General features: G+C 40.7%; 1 protein-coding gene across 1 annotated transcript in view; it reads left to right on the plus strand.

The window, feature by feature from the left end:
- The window catches only part of LOC110020174 (pollen receptor-like kinase 3), a 21,094-nt gene that overhangs the window by 420 nt on the left and 3,588 nt on the right, over positions 1-17,086 (plus strand). Inside the window, exons 2-4 of the mRNA XM_020718180.1 lie at positions 88-676; positions 1,736-2,068; positions 16,475-17,079. Of these exons, the coding sequence (XP_020573839.1) occupies positions 88-676; positions 1,736-2,068; positions 16,475-17,079 (1,527 nt within the window). The remainder of the gene's footprint in view (positions 1-87; positions 677-1,735; positions 2,069-16,474; positions 17,080-17,086) is intronic.

Raw genomic sequence — 17,086 nt, forward strand, 5'->3', positions numbered from 1 at the left:
GACGCTCTTAAATCAATTTACCTTTCCCACAATCGATTTTCCGGATCCATCCCTGCCAACTTTTTTTCCCCTATGGATCATTTAAAGAAACTCTGGATCAACGACAATGATTTCTCTGGTCCCATTCCTTTCTCCTTATCGAAAGTTAAGAGTTTGTTGGAGCTTCACATTGAAGGCAATGGTTTTAATGGGGAGATGCCGGATTTAAAGCTGCCTTTTTTGCGGTCTTTCAATGCGTCTAATAATGAGTTGAGGGGACCGATTCCGGTTTCTTTGGCGAGGTTTGGTGTTTCGGCGTTTGAGGGCAATGAAGGGTTATGTGGGCAGCCGATGTCCGGTCGTCCGTGTCCGGAAGCGGCGGCGGCGGCGTCGCCGGCGTCGGAAGAGAAAGTGATTACACCGGCGCCTGCGGGGGTGCCGGAGTTGAGGGCCATGGTTGACGGCAGGGTTAAGGGGTGGCATGTTGTTGGCATTGTGGTTGGAGTGGTGTTGGTTTTGGTATTGTTGGCCATTGGGTTTGTGGCTGTCAAAAGGCGGCGAAAAGTTAGTGACTTGGATTCAGTGGGCGGGGCGTCGAGCAAGGAGAAGGCGGAGGCTAGCCCGGGGATGAAGAAGAACGAGCACAAGCGGTACGGGTTGGCTCGGGGATCCGGCAGCGTAGCTGAAGCTAGTGGAGGTTTGTTCAATTGAGAAATATTTTTTAAATAACATGCATGCATATATATGAGAAAGTCTAGGATCTGGACGTGTGGACGATGACATGAATCACTTTACATAATCGAATATACTACATTATATGATTCATGCTAATCGAATGAAATAATTTTCATAAAGATAGAGCTCTTACAACAAATTATATGTTTATGATTGCAAGTAAGAGTTGTGGGATTATTTTCAAACAATAGTATCTTATAGTGCATTTAATTTAACAAAAAGAATTAAATTTAAATGTTAACTTGAATGAATAATAAAATTCTTGAAATTGAATTGAGATTATTTTAATTTAAAAAAAATAATGGATTGTTTAATAAATTCAAAAATCAACTAATTTAAAATTTGATAGAATATTCTAACCCAATTTTCTAAAGCATAATCTCTATGACCAAATTTCTAAAGGCTTAATATGATTATTTTTAATATCCAGCATCATGGATAATATCATTAAATGTAATTTTATTATAAAAAATACAATATAAAATATTTTAATGTGCAAAAGTGTAGAAGGTTAGATATGTAAATATATAAGAACTAAGTTGCATGCCTCATGACCCAAAGTTTGTAGGATTTATGTGGCCACGTATAGGCATATAATTGTATTCTATAATCAACATAGATCTAGACCATCATTTTCTAAACTTTTAATTTTTCACATATCATTTAGTGTTTAAACATTATGTTTTTTATTCATTTTCTTATTTTTATTTTCGAAACCAAAAAATAAAAAGTAGAAATTGATCCAAAATCAGGACTTAAATAATTTAAAAAACATGCAATCAATTTCTCCTCAACTTAAAAAACAGTACCGTGAAACTTCAATGGATGAAATTCATCATGATATATATAAGCAGATAAGCAGATAATCAAATCCCTTCATATCAATTACTAATTGCCTTTACATCCAGAGGACTTCAGTCCAATAATGAGGCGACATGTGTCAAATGGGCATGTTAAAATTATGGGGCCCACTTGACGCCCAACTATCGAACTAGACCTAATATTTTTTCATATGTAACAGGAGGAGGAAGTGGAGCAGTGCTGGTAATGGTGAACAGCGAAAGGGCGGCATTTGCGTTGCCGGACTTGATGCAGTCGGCAGCGGAGGTTCTTGGCAATGGAAGCTTAGGTTCGGCTTACAAAGCAGTTATGGCGGGCGGCTTCGCGGTTGTGGTGAAGAGAATGCGAGAGCTGAGCCGACTGAACAAGGAGTTGTTTGACGGCGAGATGAGGCGTTTCGGACGGCTTAACCATCCCAACGTCCTAACTCCGCTCGCTTACAATTTCCGGAAGGAGGAGAAGCTTATAGTGTATGATTACGTTCCAAAGGGAAGTTTGCTTTATGTGCTCCATGGTAAGTTATTAATGCAGCCACACCATAACCTTATTATTTATTTACATTTCTAACGCCTATCCTTTCATATTTACGTGCACAACAATCAAATATTCGACATCACATAAAAATTACCACTATAATTTTTTTTTCTTAGAGGCATTTATGTACATACCATCTAATTTATGTATTTATATATCCAACATCTATACTTTTTATATTTGTACTACCCAAATCTCTAATATCATATAAAAAAATGCCACTATTTTATCTGTTGATAATGAAATACATCTTTTAATGTTTAGATAAGATAACATTGTATATGAGAAATATGTCAAGCATGAATCTATAAACAGATGGACTCTTTGGGAAGAAGATATGACCAATCTAACGTAACTCGTAGTCGACCGTCTGTTTTGGACACAGGCGAGGGGAGCGCCTTGATGGAACTATCGGTAGAGCGTGCCAGGGGATATCTCACAAGACGGTGATTGGTCATCAGGATAATTGGCAAGCAGTGTCCCCTTGGATCAGATTTCAACAGAGCTAAGACTCAGTAGGCGGTTAGTGAACTTTCTGTCGATCGAATCGGTCTTCTAATTTTATTATTGTTGTCCTCATTTTTGGTGATATATGTTTCCCTCTAAAGAGTCTAGGATATAGTCATAGGACTTCTTGACTTCTTGTAGTCTCATATGTGTGGTTTCAAATCTTCAATGTTTAGTTGAGTCGATTGAAACCAACATATTGAACTAAAGTTGAGTTCCCATAAGCATTGGAAAACACCTTAAGAAGACTCTTTGAACTTAGGAATTTCATTTTTTTCCTTTTTTTAAAAACACCACAATTCACACAACACACATAAACATCACAATTCACATCACATTCACACTACTGTTCACATACAGTCAACTAATCAAAATCAAAGCTGAATAAATGAGGACCCTCGTGATGTCCATTTGAGACCCATTGGTGTGTGTTGAGAGACATGCTGTCGGGACCGTTCTGCTAGATTTTGACTTTTGCCGAAAGCCGGTCGACACTTTACTTGTTAGTTGACTCCGATCGGATCGACGCATATTATTCACTGTGTCGCGCGCAAGTCAGACTTAAATTGACCCGTCCATCAACAAATTTGTCCAGACGATTGCGAATGATGAAACGGACTGCGCAAACGCGTCCAGAATGTCAATTTTACTTAAGGAGGACACTCACGTTGGTGTAGTTCAGAGCGAGAGCAGATTGCACTCAAATTATTGCATTTAAAAAAAATAATGATAATAAATAAATAAATTCTTTTAAAACCCTTACAACACTCCCTCAGAGTAGCCCTCTCACTAGTGTGATGCCCTAACTGGCCGAAACTTCTCTCTCACGTGATATGGAGGTGACCTCCCATCCCTTCTGCTCGAAAAAGTCCTTCCTCCTCTGCGCTCGATGGCTTCCCTTGTTTCACCTCATGCGACCGCACGTCGGCTCACCTACGGGTTGCCTATTTTTGTAAGTTCTTGGCTCCCACACTTCCCCGCCATCACTCAGCTAAAAAGTCTCCCCCTTCTTCCACACTCGACGGCGAAAATGTCTTGATTCCTCCTTCCCACCGCCCTATCTCCTCAATAACCCTCGCATATTTCACTCGAGCAGCAACGCGATGGTTTGCCCGGTCGGTCTGTCTCTTTTCATTATCTTGTTTTTTTTTCTGTCCCTCACTCTATTTGACATAGTGAGCAGCAAATCGCCACTTCCTCATCCTCTCTGACGAACTTTGGCAGCGTAACCCCTATCCATTCTTCTGTTTCGTTTCCTATTTTTCTTCTGCTACTTTAATTCGAGCTTGATTATGTTCATATGCATAATGTTGGTTTGTGATGAAGAAAGTTGAATGCTTACTGTTTAATGGGCTTTGATTCATGGCAAAAGCAAAGTTATTCTTTTAGTGCTTTTAAACCCTCGAAATTCCTTGAAGGTAGCACTCTAAAACATGTTTTTGATCTTTAATGAAATGAGTGTTCGCATGAATTTTCTTACATGATTTTTTTTCGGCTATATAACTTGAATGCTCCTAGACTATGAAATTGAGTTCCTTATGTAATTATAGAATGCGTTTGAGAACCTGGATCTCATGGTCGTAATTGAATGGGAGCACTTGTTCTCTGTTTCACTCCCCCCCGCGCCGAGTTACCAATCACAGAAGCTTACTTGTGAATTTACTTTGGTTCAATGAAAATATTGACCTTAGAGGGTTGGTTGACTTGATAACTTTATACCGAGTAATTTAACAAGAAATTTTGGAATTTATCATGCACCCATGTGATATTTTCGAACTACTGAATCATTGTGTCTATGCATACCATGATCAAAACATTGAAAATTTGATAAGCGTGAAAAATATTAGTTGGGGATTTATCATGAATTTTGATATTTGTGTGAGAATTTGAAAAATAGATGGAAGAGAGTAATGTTTCAAGTGTGATCCGTGCAAACATCTAATACCTAATGCTTGAGTTCTATGTCAAACTCTGGGGTTACTGACACTATATATTGTTTAAATGCCATTCTTGATTTTTTTCTTTTTTTTGTGGTTGGAGATATTAAAAATATGGCGGTTTTATAAGAATCGTTGAACTGGTTTATAAGTTGGAAGTGTTAGCGATATGGGCAATGATGTAAAGCATCTTTTACTATATTCGTCTAAATAAATTAACACTATGTCTCTTAACTTAATGATTTATGAGGGTTTAAGGTTGGTATTTACGAATAACTAGTTTAAAGTTGCCCTTTCATTTTCGGGTAGCTGGTGGCTCTAGCCCATAACTTGAATGACTTGTGGACTATTTGATTGCAAACATTTTTTTTTTTTCTGTAGTGCCAATTTTTATCAATTAAGGCTTCTGGTAGCCCTAATCAAAAGTTTAATTGACTTATATGCATAATGATTGAGAACTTTGTGTGTTACTTTTATATGTAAACTTGCTAGTCATTTTTGTTATTTTTTGGAGTTGTCCTTCCTTGAGTGCATTGCTCGTTGGTTCGACCCATAGTTGGTTTATGCACATTAATGCTCTGGTTGCCTATGAGATTATTATGGCAAAAGGCCTAATACTGAGCCCATCCCTTACTCAGAAATACTTATTTCCAGTTCTAATTTTCATATATCTACCGCCTAACTCTATATAAACATGCATGCTTATGTTTTAATATTCTTCACATCTAAATTTTATGACATTCGAAGTTTGCTCAATTCTCATATATTTCCACGATTAACACATAACCTCAATTTCTTTTCTTAAAATAACATTAGAAGCGGCATGTACGTTATGCTAGTTTCTCATTTACTGTACTTAATTATATGTGTTCTGTTTAGATGTACGACAATGTTATTCTTCTTTTATTTACTGCATTTTAGCAGAAGACGCAAGACATATGCTTAGGTTGAAATCCTATGCCAACACGCTCGCTCAACAAACTTTCAGCAATTCTTTAAACCACGCAACAAAGTTCATTTAAATAAATTACAACAATAAAATAAAGAACCTAGGATAGGCCACCTGAGACATGGTTTCCCTTTCCCCTTCTCTCTCCATGGAAGGAGGCATGACGTGATTGAGCAACCGTCAACCTTCAAGGCGATCAAGAGAAGATAAAACATGAAACGAAGGATGAACCTCAACTAAACATTCCATAGACTTAATCAACATAAACTCCTAGGACTTTGAGTTTGTTTATCTAGCACGATGTAAATCATCACACTATCTTTTAGGCTTTGGTATGATTGTATGTCGTGCGACATAAACCCTAACTCTTTTTCGGATCTGGAAGTTGTTTCTTCAATACAAAGTAAATACTCATAGGTTTCTAGGTTGTCTGCGTTGATCATATGCTATGCAATGTAAGCCCTAAATCTTAAATAAATTGCAAGAGTAAAACATTAAATAACGTCACTCTAAAAAATTTAAAGCCAAACACTATAATATTTTAGAAAGTCAATGAGGTCTTCCCAGTATCTGTGACATTCCTCGTCTTGCGCTTCTTTAAATTCTAAAAATAATTGTTGCTCTTTGAGCCTTCCTTAGCTGATTTTTCTATAAGCAATCATGAAAATTAAACTTTGAATTCTTGAAGACGAAATCTTGATCTTAATCAAGAGTTTTCTTAAGTGATTTCAACCGCTTAAGATGTAATTAATTATAGAGGCTCGTGCCTATAATAAAAATAATAACACATGTAATACAAACCTTATTTAATTATAATGTTAGGAAGATGAATGATATGTTGGAAATTTCGCCGATCAAATAAATATCATAAATTTATTTGTTTGAATAATTGAGACTATTATCGAGTGATATTCACTTCTTTCAAGAGGAAGTATTGCTCGTAATATAGTGCTCGATTATTTAAATCATTGAATATATGAGATATTTTCTGTTTCATTTTTAAAAATTTAAAAAATTCTCTTTTTCAAAATCAAGATTATATGTGTGTGTGTGTGTGTGTGTGTGTGTGTGTGTGTGTGTGTGTGTGTGTGTGTGTGTGTGTGTGTGTGTGTGTGTGTGTGTGTGTGTGTGTGTGTGTGTGTGTGTGTATGTATATAATTATTTTCATTAAAAAAACTAACAATTATAAGGAAATATCTTTGTAAGTTACCAAAAAAGTTTTTGACAAATTAATGGTGAGGGGATTAATGTGTATTTTTGTAATGTTGAGGCCTATGCCTATAAATAAGCGATCCATATCATGAATAACGAGGGGACGCACACACACACACACACACTCTCTCTCTCTCTCTTTTCTATAGAATGTTATATACCTTGGGCGTGTTTCTTAGATATTTTAGATTCAACATTCTTTAAGGAGTAGTGAGTGTGAAAACATGTTGTGAATAAGAAGAGGGTCCCCACAACAACGATAGGGAGAATCCAATCAGAGGAACGTGGTGGAAGCAGAATGCACTAAGAAGTTCATGAAAGAATTCGTCCAATAAGGTTAGCAAGTTTTGAGAACTTAGATCGCTGATCATATGTCAGGGCAATTTACAGAGGTACTCAGAGTCGTGGTTGCCTTAGGGGTAGTCTCAGTCCTAGGGGGAGAACCGACCCAACGAAGAACACTTAACGCCCCTCAAGGAGAACCACCAACAAACAACCCGACGATAGATTATATCAAGACAACGTTGGATCCACCCCTGTGGAGGAGAGGAACTGACCAACGCAGATCAAAGTGCAGAGGTAGCAGAAGAATGCTTTATATCTACCGGTCTCAGGAGCTGAACCCCCAGAGAAGTTCAAAATGCCCGTCTTGGAATCATATAAAGGTCGATTGGATCTCAGCGGCCACTTCGCGTCGTTTGAAACATGAAAATGTCTGATGCTCTTAAGTGTAAGCCATTCTTCAAATGTTGAGATCAACCGCATTAAGGTTGTTCATCGGTTTGCCCCTTGGAGTAATCACCTGTTTTTTAGAGTTTAAGAGATTTTTTCTATCATAGTTTGTTAGTGCCCCGAGGCCTAAGAAGAATGCCTGATCCCTATGAAAACTGAAACAGAAAGCCAAAGAGAGCTTGTAGTCGTTTATTGCATGTTTCTAGAGGGAAACATTAGGTGTCAAGGATCTGAAACTCGACATGGCCTAAGTTGCACTGGCACAAGGAGCGAGGTCAAAAAAATTCCATTTCAACCTTGAACAGAGCCACACAGCTTGACTGAGCCGCAAGAGATGACCAACAAGTATATCCTCACCTTTGAGAACACTCTGAAACCTATCAATCAGAGACCCCAGAAACGACTGTCACAAGACAATAGAAAGCAATCTAGCAAATTACACGACCGACCGTAATTCAACACTACGGGAACTGCCATGGTAGCGATCCCACCCATCGTCATGAGATTTAGAAGGAATAGGTTAGAGCCCAGAACCAACGACCGTCATATCACTATGAGAACTATCGACACAACCACAACCCCTCCCGCGAAACCCCTCTAAGAGTATCCATGGTGGAAATAATTGGTGCTATGCAGGACAATGATTTTTTTAGGAAGGCACCGCCGATGATAACTGAAGCTTTCCTTTGAGATATTAGAAAATAATGCAAGACAAGGACCACAAACACAACACGGATGACTGCAAACACTTGTGAGGTATGATCGAGGAAGTGATAAGGGAGATGAAGCTGAAAAAATTTGTCAACCCTGGAATCACGACCCAGAGATAAGGTAAAGCCCCCATAAGAGGAACAACCGATGGACCTATATGCACCAACACCTATCACATCACGAGTTATGTACCAACAATCTTCAGAGGAAATGAACCACTCATGAGAGCAAACTGGAAGAGACAACTAACGGGGGAACTCTGCGCCGCAACCTTTGGCCCGACGCCTTAGGGCCACCTGCCTATTTACTTAACCGATAAGGATCTCCCCTAAAAAAAAAACTCATATAACAATGCTATTGTAATAATGATGATAATAAACAAATATCAAGAAGGAAGCATTCTAATTGATACAGGGAGCTCTGTGAATATGATATTCAAGCAGGTATTCGACAAACTAAGCTTCATTGTCGATTGAATGATTGCGCCAGCTGGACCGCTATATGGATTCTTAGGCGAAGGGAAGGAAACACTGGTGGTGGTTGGGCTCCCAGTAAGTTGGGGGGAGAACGAGAAATATTTTACACTAATTGAGGATTTTCTCATGGTGGATCCCCCTCGACCTATAATGTTATTTCGGCTGACCCCTCCTGAACGATTTTAAGGCGATGATCTTTACTTACCATGTTGTTGTAAAGTTTCCTGGAGAATGAGAGATCATCATGATCATGCGGGACAAGGAACGTTCACGAGCTTGCTACTTGCGAGCTATAAGCAATGTGGAGCACTATCCTTAGACATCAATAACGCAAGTGAAGGTGGCCTAGAGATCATCGAAACCACTCTTGAGGTTCTATCAATTGAAGGGGAGCCAGGTATGTTTTTTTATAACCAGTGAAGCTTTTGATTTAGAACACAGGGAACTGCTAGTTCAAACCCTCAAAGAAAATCAAGATGTCTTCGCATGGAAGACCGCTGAGATGCCAGGTCTGCCAATTGATGCCACCTGCACAGACTGAACGTTGACCTGTCGTCTCGACCCATGAACTAGAAGATTAGAAGCTCTACCATGAGATTAGCGGAACCATCTGAGAGGTACTAAAGCTGAAAGAGGTAGGATACATTCGAGAAGTGCACTACACTACATGGGTCTCCAACGCAATGATGATGCAGAAAGCTAACGGAAAATGGAGTATGTGCATGAACTTCAACAACCTGAACTCGGCTTGCCCGAAGGATGCATACCCGCCACTAAGAATTGATGCACTAGTAGATTCGACGACTGACCATTCAGTCCTCAGCTTCCTCGACGTGTTCTTCTACTCTCACTAAATCAAAATGCACTTTTTTGATGCAGAAAAAATTCTTTTATTACTTGTGATGGGGTTTACTGTCACAATGCAATACCCTTCGAGCTTAAGTGTGATGGCGACTTACCAACACCTGAAGAATGTAATCTTTGCTAAAAAAAGAAACATTAAGAAGTATGTCGATGATGTGTTATTTAAGGTTGGCAAAGCAACACAAAAAAGAAATATTTTTAAAGCTTAAAAAATTCAACATGAATTTAAACCCACTGAAATTTATTTTTGCGACCATGATAGGTAAATTTCTGGGTTACTTGTTAACCCCAACGAAATAAAGGCTAAACCGAAAAAGATCTAGGCGCTCCTCGACATGTCCCCCCTAGAAACACCAAGAAAATTCAGAAACTAACCGATCAGATTGCGGGTTTGAGCATGTTCATCTCCAAATCAGGTGATCAGTGCGCCCTGTTCTTCAATGTCCTTAGGAAGACCAAATGCTTTGAGTGGACACCTGAGTGTGAGGAGGCCTTTAGGAACCTTAAGCAATTCCACAACTCCCCTCCTTTCCTTTGGAGTCCAAACCTAAGGGAAAAACTTTACCTTTACCTTGGAGTCGGTTATGAAGTTGTCAGTCCGGACTTGGTCAGAGAAGAACTCAAAAAGAAACACCCAATTTACTACACCAGTCGAATTCTAAAGGGCATCAAACTTTGCTACCTTATGATGCAAAAACTGAATTTCACCTTGGACATTTCAGCTTGAAAACTCTAACCGTATTTCCAAGTACACCCTATACAAGTCATCATCAACCATTCGCTAAAGTATTTCTTCACCAGACCAGAGCACTCTGATCTACTTCTCAAGTGGGCAGTGGTGCTCAGCGAGTTCGTTATCTCCTACATCCTCTAGATGGTAATGAAGGAGCAGACTATTGCAGATTTTCTTACAAACTTCTTCGAACCAAGAGGCGCGAATGAAGACCTATCGAGGAGAATTTGAAACAGGGACAAGACTATGACAGGGACAAGACCATGACAAAGTATCTAAGAAAAGTAAAGACAAAAATTGGTCGGTTCACCGGCTTCATAATTGGGCATGTCTGAAAAGAGCAAAACGAGGTCGCCAACCTTCTATCTCGAAGATTTCATCAGGGGGAAGGACAACCTCAAAAACTAGGTCAACCATCGATCGAAGAACCACTAACAATGAAAGTTGATCAGAAAGAGAAGAAATTCAGGATGAGCTCATACATCCACTACCTAAGCACAGTGGAGATTAATGAAGAGGACAACAATAACATGAGATTCTAGTATAAGGCTACCCAATATCTATTACTTGAAGGAAAACTCTTAGTCCACGCCCCTATAGCTAAAGTGCATAAGGAAAGATGAAGTTAAAGATGTACTTTGGGAAATTCATGGCAGAGTTCGGAAGTCACTCCAGAGGAAAAATGCTAGCTCACTAAATCCAGAGACAAGGTTAGTTCATGCTAAATTTTCTTAAAGACTCTCTCTGAATTTCATGCAATGTCAGAAATATAGACCGTTGCGCCACGAGCTTGCCCAGAAACTTCATCCGATCACCAATCGCAGGTCGTTCGCCATGTCGGGGCTTGACATCCTTGGGCTCTTCCTCCCGTCGAGAGGACAACAAAAGTTTCGACTGGTGGTCCTTGATTTTCTCCAAATGGGTAGAAACCAAATCACCAACACACATAACAACGGAGGTAGTTTAGAACTTCATATTGACCAACATGATTTGTCGATATGGATTACCCCTCATAATCGTTACAGATAATGAGACCCAATTCGCCGACAAAGAGGTTCAACATTTCTGCAAGAGCCAAGGAATCAATCTCAAATTTGTCTTGGTACATCACCCTCAAACCAACGGAAAAGCAGAGGTTGCAAACAAATTTATCTTAAATTTACTAAGAAAAAAGGTAAAAATAGCAAATAGCAATCCATCCATACTCTGGGCAATTCAAACGACCCATCCTCATCCACCTGGCAAACCCTTTTCATGCTGTCCTATAGAATGGAAGTCATGCTATCAGTCGTATACAACAATCAAACCAGATGTTACATTCTGCCTCAGCTTTCAATGGGGAAGATTTAGAAGAGTGGTGTGAGGAGAACAACGAAGGAGTCATGCTCGCCCTGGACCTTATCAAGGAAATTTAACCAACCAAGCCCTTTGACAAGAAAAGAAAACGCAAAGGCAACCAAATATTTCAACAACACATTTGCGAGGAAAAAGTTTGCCATAGAAGACCTGATACTGAAAAAAGAAAACCCTATTGTCAGGGGACAGACAATTGAGAAACTGGATCAGACTTAGAATGACCCCTACACCATCTATCAGAGAGCTAGACCCAGAGCATACAAACTGAAGAAGTTCGCGGGAAATTGCGTCCCAAATTTGGAGCTCCGACAATCTAAAGAAGTTTTTTTCTTAAAAGTATCTCTACTTGTAGAATAAACATTCATGGTTTTTTGTATAATGATTCTTTTCTAATAAAATAATGAAGGTGCCTTTTTACATACATGGCATCTTAAAGTTTGGGATTTACAAATTTAACATCTCTCTGACAAAGTTTTTTTATTTATTTTCTTTTATGCTTCTGGGAACAGACATAGTCACACTAAGGGAACTAACATCATTGCATTTGAGGAATTAACGCTATTATTCTCGGGGAACTGACATCATTACACTCTGAGAATTAACGCAGTCACATGTGAAAAAACTAACACTATGGGAGGTTAAAACTAATCATTCAACGTAGATTTTTATGGCCGTATCGACACCTATCAGTGATAAGCTCCACAGGGAGTGTACAAACGATCGCAAAATGCCCAAACTAAAATGTTAACACTCGACTGTGACATGCTATGTGATGGGCGTCTAACGATCGCTCGTGTCCTATGGGACGTATCAGCACCGGGCAAAGACAAAGTCTGTGAGGGGTGTACAAACGATCGTCCTGTGCCAAAACTATAAAGTTAACACCGGACAACGACAATCTCTACGATGGGTGTGTAACGATCGCACGTGGCCTATGGAACTTATCAAAATATGACAGCGATAAGCTCTATAATGGGTGTACAAACTATCACCCTACGCCCAAACTACAACCTTAACACCTAGCTAGGACAAGCTCCATGAGGGGTGTCTAACGATCGCCTATGTCTTATGGGAAGTATCGACATCCGATAACAACAAGCTCCATGAGGGGTGTACAAATGATCGTCCTGCCGCCAAACTACAACGTTAACACTCGACTACGATAAGCTCCGTGAGGGATGTCTAACAATCGCTTGTAATCTATGAAACATATCCACACCCAACATCAACAATCTCCACGAGGGATGTACAATCGATTATTCAACGCCCAAACTACAACTTTAATACTTGATAGCGACAAGCTCCGCGAGGAGTGTCTAATGATCGCCCGTGGCCTATGGGATGTGTCGATACCCGACAACGACAAGCTCTACAAGGGGTGTATAACGACCGTATATACGAAATATATACATGATTGCCAACAACTCACAACAAGTGAGAATACTCATTCATTCCAATAATCACCAGATTAAAGAGAGAGTTCGGGACGACGAAGCTTCCAACCTCAAAAGTTTACATATATCATGAAAGTCTATTTACAATTACAAATAACAATTTGCAACGAAACACAAAACAAAAAAGAACAAAAAGATACCAAAGGGACCGCGTTAAACTGAACATTTGAAGACTCCTCGGAGCCCACCTCCTTAGTTCCTTCCGTACCTTTGGCACCATCAGATTGCCCGCCTGTTGATTCCTATCCGCCCTCCGAGTCGAAAAAGAGCATGCCAAACTCTTCAATCTTTTGTCACTTAGGATCAACTGTTTATGCTTCACAAATTTTTCGATCGTAAGGGAGGTACATACGTTGATATGGTGAGAAAGACCCTTGACGTATGCCTTCTCAGTGACCATCGAGGATGTCTTCTCTTTCAGTTCCACATTTTCTTTCAGGAGGGTAGCCACCTAAATCTCATGTTGTTGAGCATTGGGTTTTCTCTCCTTGACAGAAAGTCTCAGTCTCTCCTCCTCCATAGCGACTTTTCATTTCTACTTCTAAATTCACAAGCATATTTCCCAACATCCTAATCAGCTTTATCTAAAAGGAAGCTATAGCAGTGCGAAGCCTGCCGGGTTGGGGCATGATATCGATCGACTACTTGGAACATATCTCTCATGTCCATTGACGTCATGGTCTTCTCAAAGTTATGAGACCATAACATGTCCATCAAAATCGAGGGGTAGTTCCCAACCAAAGGAGTGTTTGGGAACCACTCGGTCTCCCTGTCGATGAGAGCGTAGTGGCCGCTCGTGCAAACTCCAGCTCTGTGATCGTGCGAGAATGTCCCCTCAGGCAGCACCGCCCTACTTTGCACCAGGGGAGGGGGAAATCTGACATTAGGGGCAAGAGCCTTTCCTTTCCTCTGGGGGACGTCACTCTTCATTCAATCTGCAACCTCTCACCTTTCCTTAAAGTCGATCTAAACAGAGATAGGATGAGAGGCGTGACTCGCCTCCCCTTGTTTTTCCAGAGATATGAACGAGGTCTCCCCTGTCACCGCCAAAACTCCTCGAACCGATATATACTACGGTGAATCTCCGGAGTCGAGATCATTAGGCCATTGAGAGGAGTGATTCCCACTTCCTTCCAAGAATCTAGCAAGTCAAACAAAAGCCACATAAGTATGTTTCACACATAAAAAAGTAAGAAAATAGGTAACACCAACCTTCAGCATCCCCATCAGCCGACCTAACAAAATCAAACTGACCCCTAACTCCATCGAGTGGGCGAGGAGCACCTCTCCCCCGAAGCATCATCAAAGCTGCCTTCTCTTCAGCAACTCTCTCCTGAGTAACCACCATGTTGTTGTCCGATCTCCAAAAATCTTCATTCATGGTAGCAACACAATCCAGAAGAGTCATGAGTCCGATTACGTTGGGGTTGATGTATTGAAATAAAGAAAGACACTGACCCTCAATCAGTGCCCTATGATTACAAACATTCCCTAGTATGGTCTTCACTTTCTTCACCATGCACTCTATCGAAGTAGTGTGGATTCCCCATCTATTCACACAAGATGCTGCCAAGAAGTTTGTCATCCAGTCCTTCACCTTGTTTTCAAGTTCCATCAATTGATTCTCAGGATCGGTGACAAACTGAATTTATCCATCACGGCAGATCCAAAAAGAAATTTTTTTTTTAAAGAGTTCGTTCGACTATGGGATTCTCATCCTCCATAAAAAAAACCCATAAATCATGATGACGACGATAGAGTTAGAAAGAATTCGGGCAGGAATGATACCATAGCAGTTGAAGATCAACCACAACTCTCGACAAAATGACGGTCGAAGGCCCATCTTAAAATGATCCTTATAAAAGACAAAGTCAGGAGAAAAATCTCATTTAGCCCGTTCGTGGCCGGCGACCGCTCGTCGGAAAATCATAGGATCCATAACATAACAATCTTGGATCTCTTCCACGACCGCCATGGAGATGACCAAAATCTCTATAGCATAAATCGAGCCAAATGACTTCTAAGAATACTTCTGAACCATGGAGTCTATGATACTGTGCGAGAAAAGAGAAGAGAAGGAAAGCCATAGTAGAACCCAAAGAAAGGAAGAAAAGACAATGAAAATTGTAAGTGATTGTTTGCGGCTTCATCCAAGAGGGGATGCCACAAAAAAGAGGGGATGTCACACTAAACCCTTAGTTACAGCTAAGAAATAAAATTGTAAGTGATTGTTTGCGGCTTCATCCAAGACAAGCTCTCGGTGACGAAACTATTTATACATAAACTCTCTGCCTAGCCTAGAGAGGTCATTCTGACTATCCCTTGGCTGAGAAGCGAGGTCCTCTCTGACGGTCGGTCGTTTCAAACACAGGTGCGCCACTTTCCCACAATCGACAAGCATCTCCCCCTAGAAGATTTCAAATTCCTCGTGAAGTGTGCAACTTCCCTCTCCACTTGGTCTAGGCACTGAAATTCAGGAGAGTACATTATTATGCAATAATGTCATTTAATTATTTTGTATCGATTAAAAAATTCTCTTATCCTTGTGTGCAGTGCGGCTTCCAAGGAGTAAGAGAATTAGAAAACTAAATATTTATATGAGAAATATGTCAGTATGAATCTCAGGGAAAATGGACTGCTTGGGAAAAAGATATGGTCGATCGAATGCAACTCGTAGACGAGTGTCTGTTTGGACGCCGATGAGGGGGCGTTTTGTTCAAGCGATCGATATATCATGCTAGGGGATCTCTCACAAGACGTTGATTGGTCATCTGGATGATCAACATAGAATATCCTCTCAGATCAGATGTCGACGGAGCCAAGGCTAAATAGGCGGTCGGCAAATTTCCTGTTGATCTCAACCACACACTTACTCACTCACTCACTCACTCACTCTCTCTCTTTCTCTCTCTCTCGCCCGTCTAGAATGCTCCATACCTTGGGCGTATCTCCCGAACATTTTTGGATTCAGCAAACATATACCCAACATTTGCTATTTACAAATCAACCGCCCTATGTCATCCATCTTTTAAGTTTTCACTCAAATATCAAAATGCATGGTAAAAACCCAACCCATATTTTTCATTTTTATCCAATTCTCAATAGTTTGATCGTGGCTCATGAAAATACAAGTATGAAAACAACTCCCCACTAGTTAATTTATAAATTTCGATGTTTCGGGAGCTCTGTGTATAAATATCGCAAAGATTAATTGATGTTTAGGTGTTAAATATGTAAATGCATAGGAATAAGGGGGTATGCATATAATTCTTCCTACCTTTTGAAATACACATTTTAGTGCATAGATTTTGAATGCTAAAATATTATAAATTTAAATATCAAATTTTAGATGTTATATTCTTAAATTCATAAGAATTATGCGGCATGCATGTAAACTCTCTCTCTCTCTCTCTCTCTCTCTCTCTCTCGACTGCTAATTACCTTGTTGGCTGCAGGCGACCGAGGGATGGACCGCGCCGCCTTAGACTGGCCAACTCGCCTAAAAATAATCCTCGGAATCGCGCGAGGAATGGCGTATCTCCACGCCGAGTTAATCTCATACGAAGTCCCGCACGGCAATCTCAAGACAGCCAACGTCCTTCTCTCCCCGACTTTTGATCCCCTCCTCGCCGACTACGGCCTCATTGCCTTCATCAACCCCGACGTCGCACCCTCCGTTCTCTTCTCCTTCAAAGCCCCCGAAGCCCAACACCTTCGCCACGTGTCCCCTAAATCCGACGTCTTCTGCTTCGGCGTCGTTCTCCTCGAGATTCTCACCGGTAAGTTCCCTTCTCAGTACGTCAATAACACGAAAGGTGGTACGGATGTCGTGCAGTGGACGGCGTCGGCGATCTCCGATGGCCGGGAGGCGGAGCTCATCGATCCGGCGATTACTGGAGGGACGGCGCCGGCGACGGAGATGGTGAGGTTACTTCGTGTTGGTGCAGCGTGCACGCAGATTAGTCCGGATGAGAGGCCGGAGATGAAGGAGGCGGCGGAGCTTGTTGAGGAAATTGCGGCTGCGGCTGCGGCTGGGGCGGGGGGTTGTGGTGGGGGGGGGGTGGGGG

The sequence above is a fragment of the Phalaenopsis equestris genome, unplaced genomic scaffold, assembly GCF_001263595.1.
Source record: "Phalaenopsis equestris unplaced genomic scaffold, ASM126359v1 Scaffold000094, whole genome shotgun sequence".
NCBI classification, from domain to species: domain Eukaryota; kingdom Viridiplantae; phylum Streptophyta; class Magnoliopsida; order Asparagales; family Orchidaceae; genus Phalaenopsis; species Phalaenopsis equestris.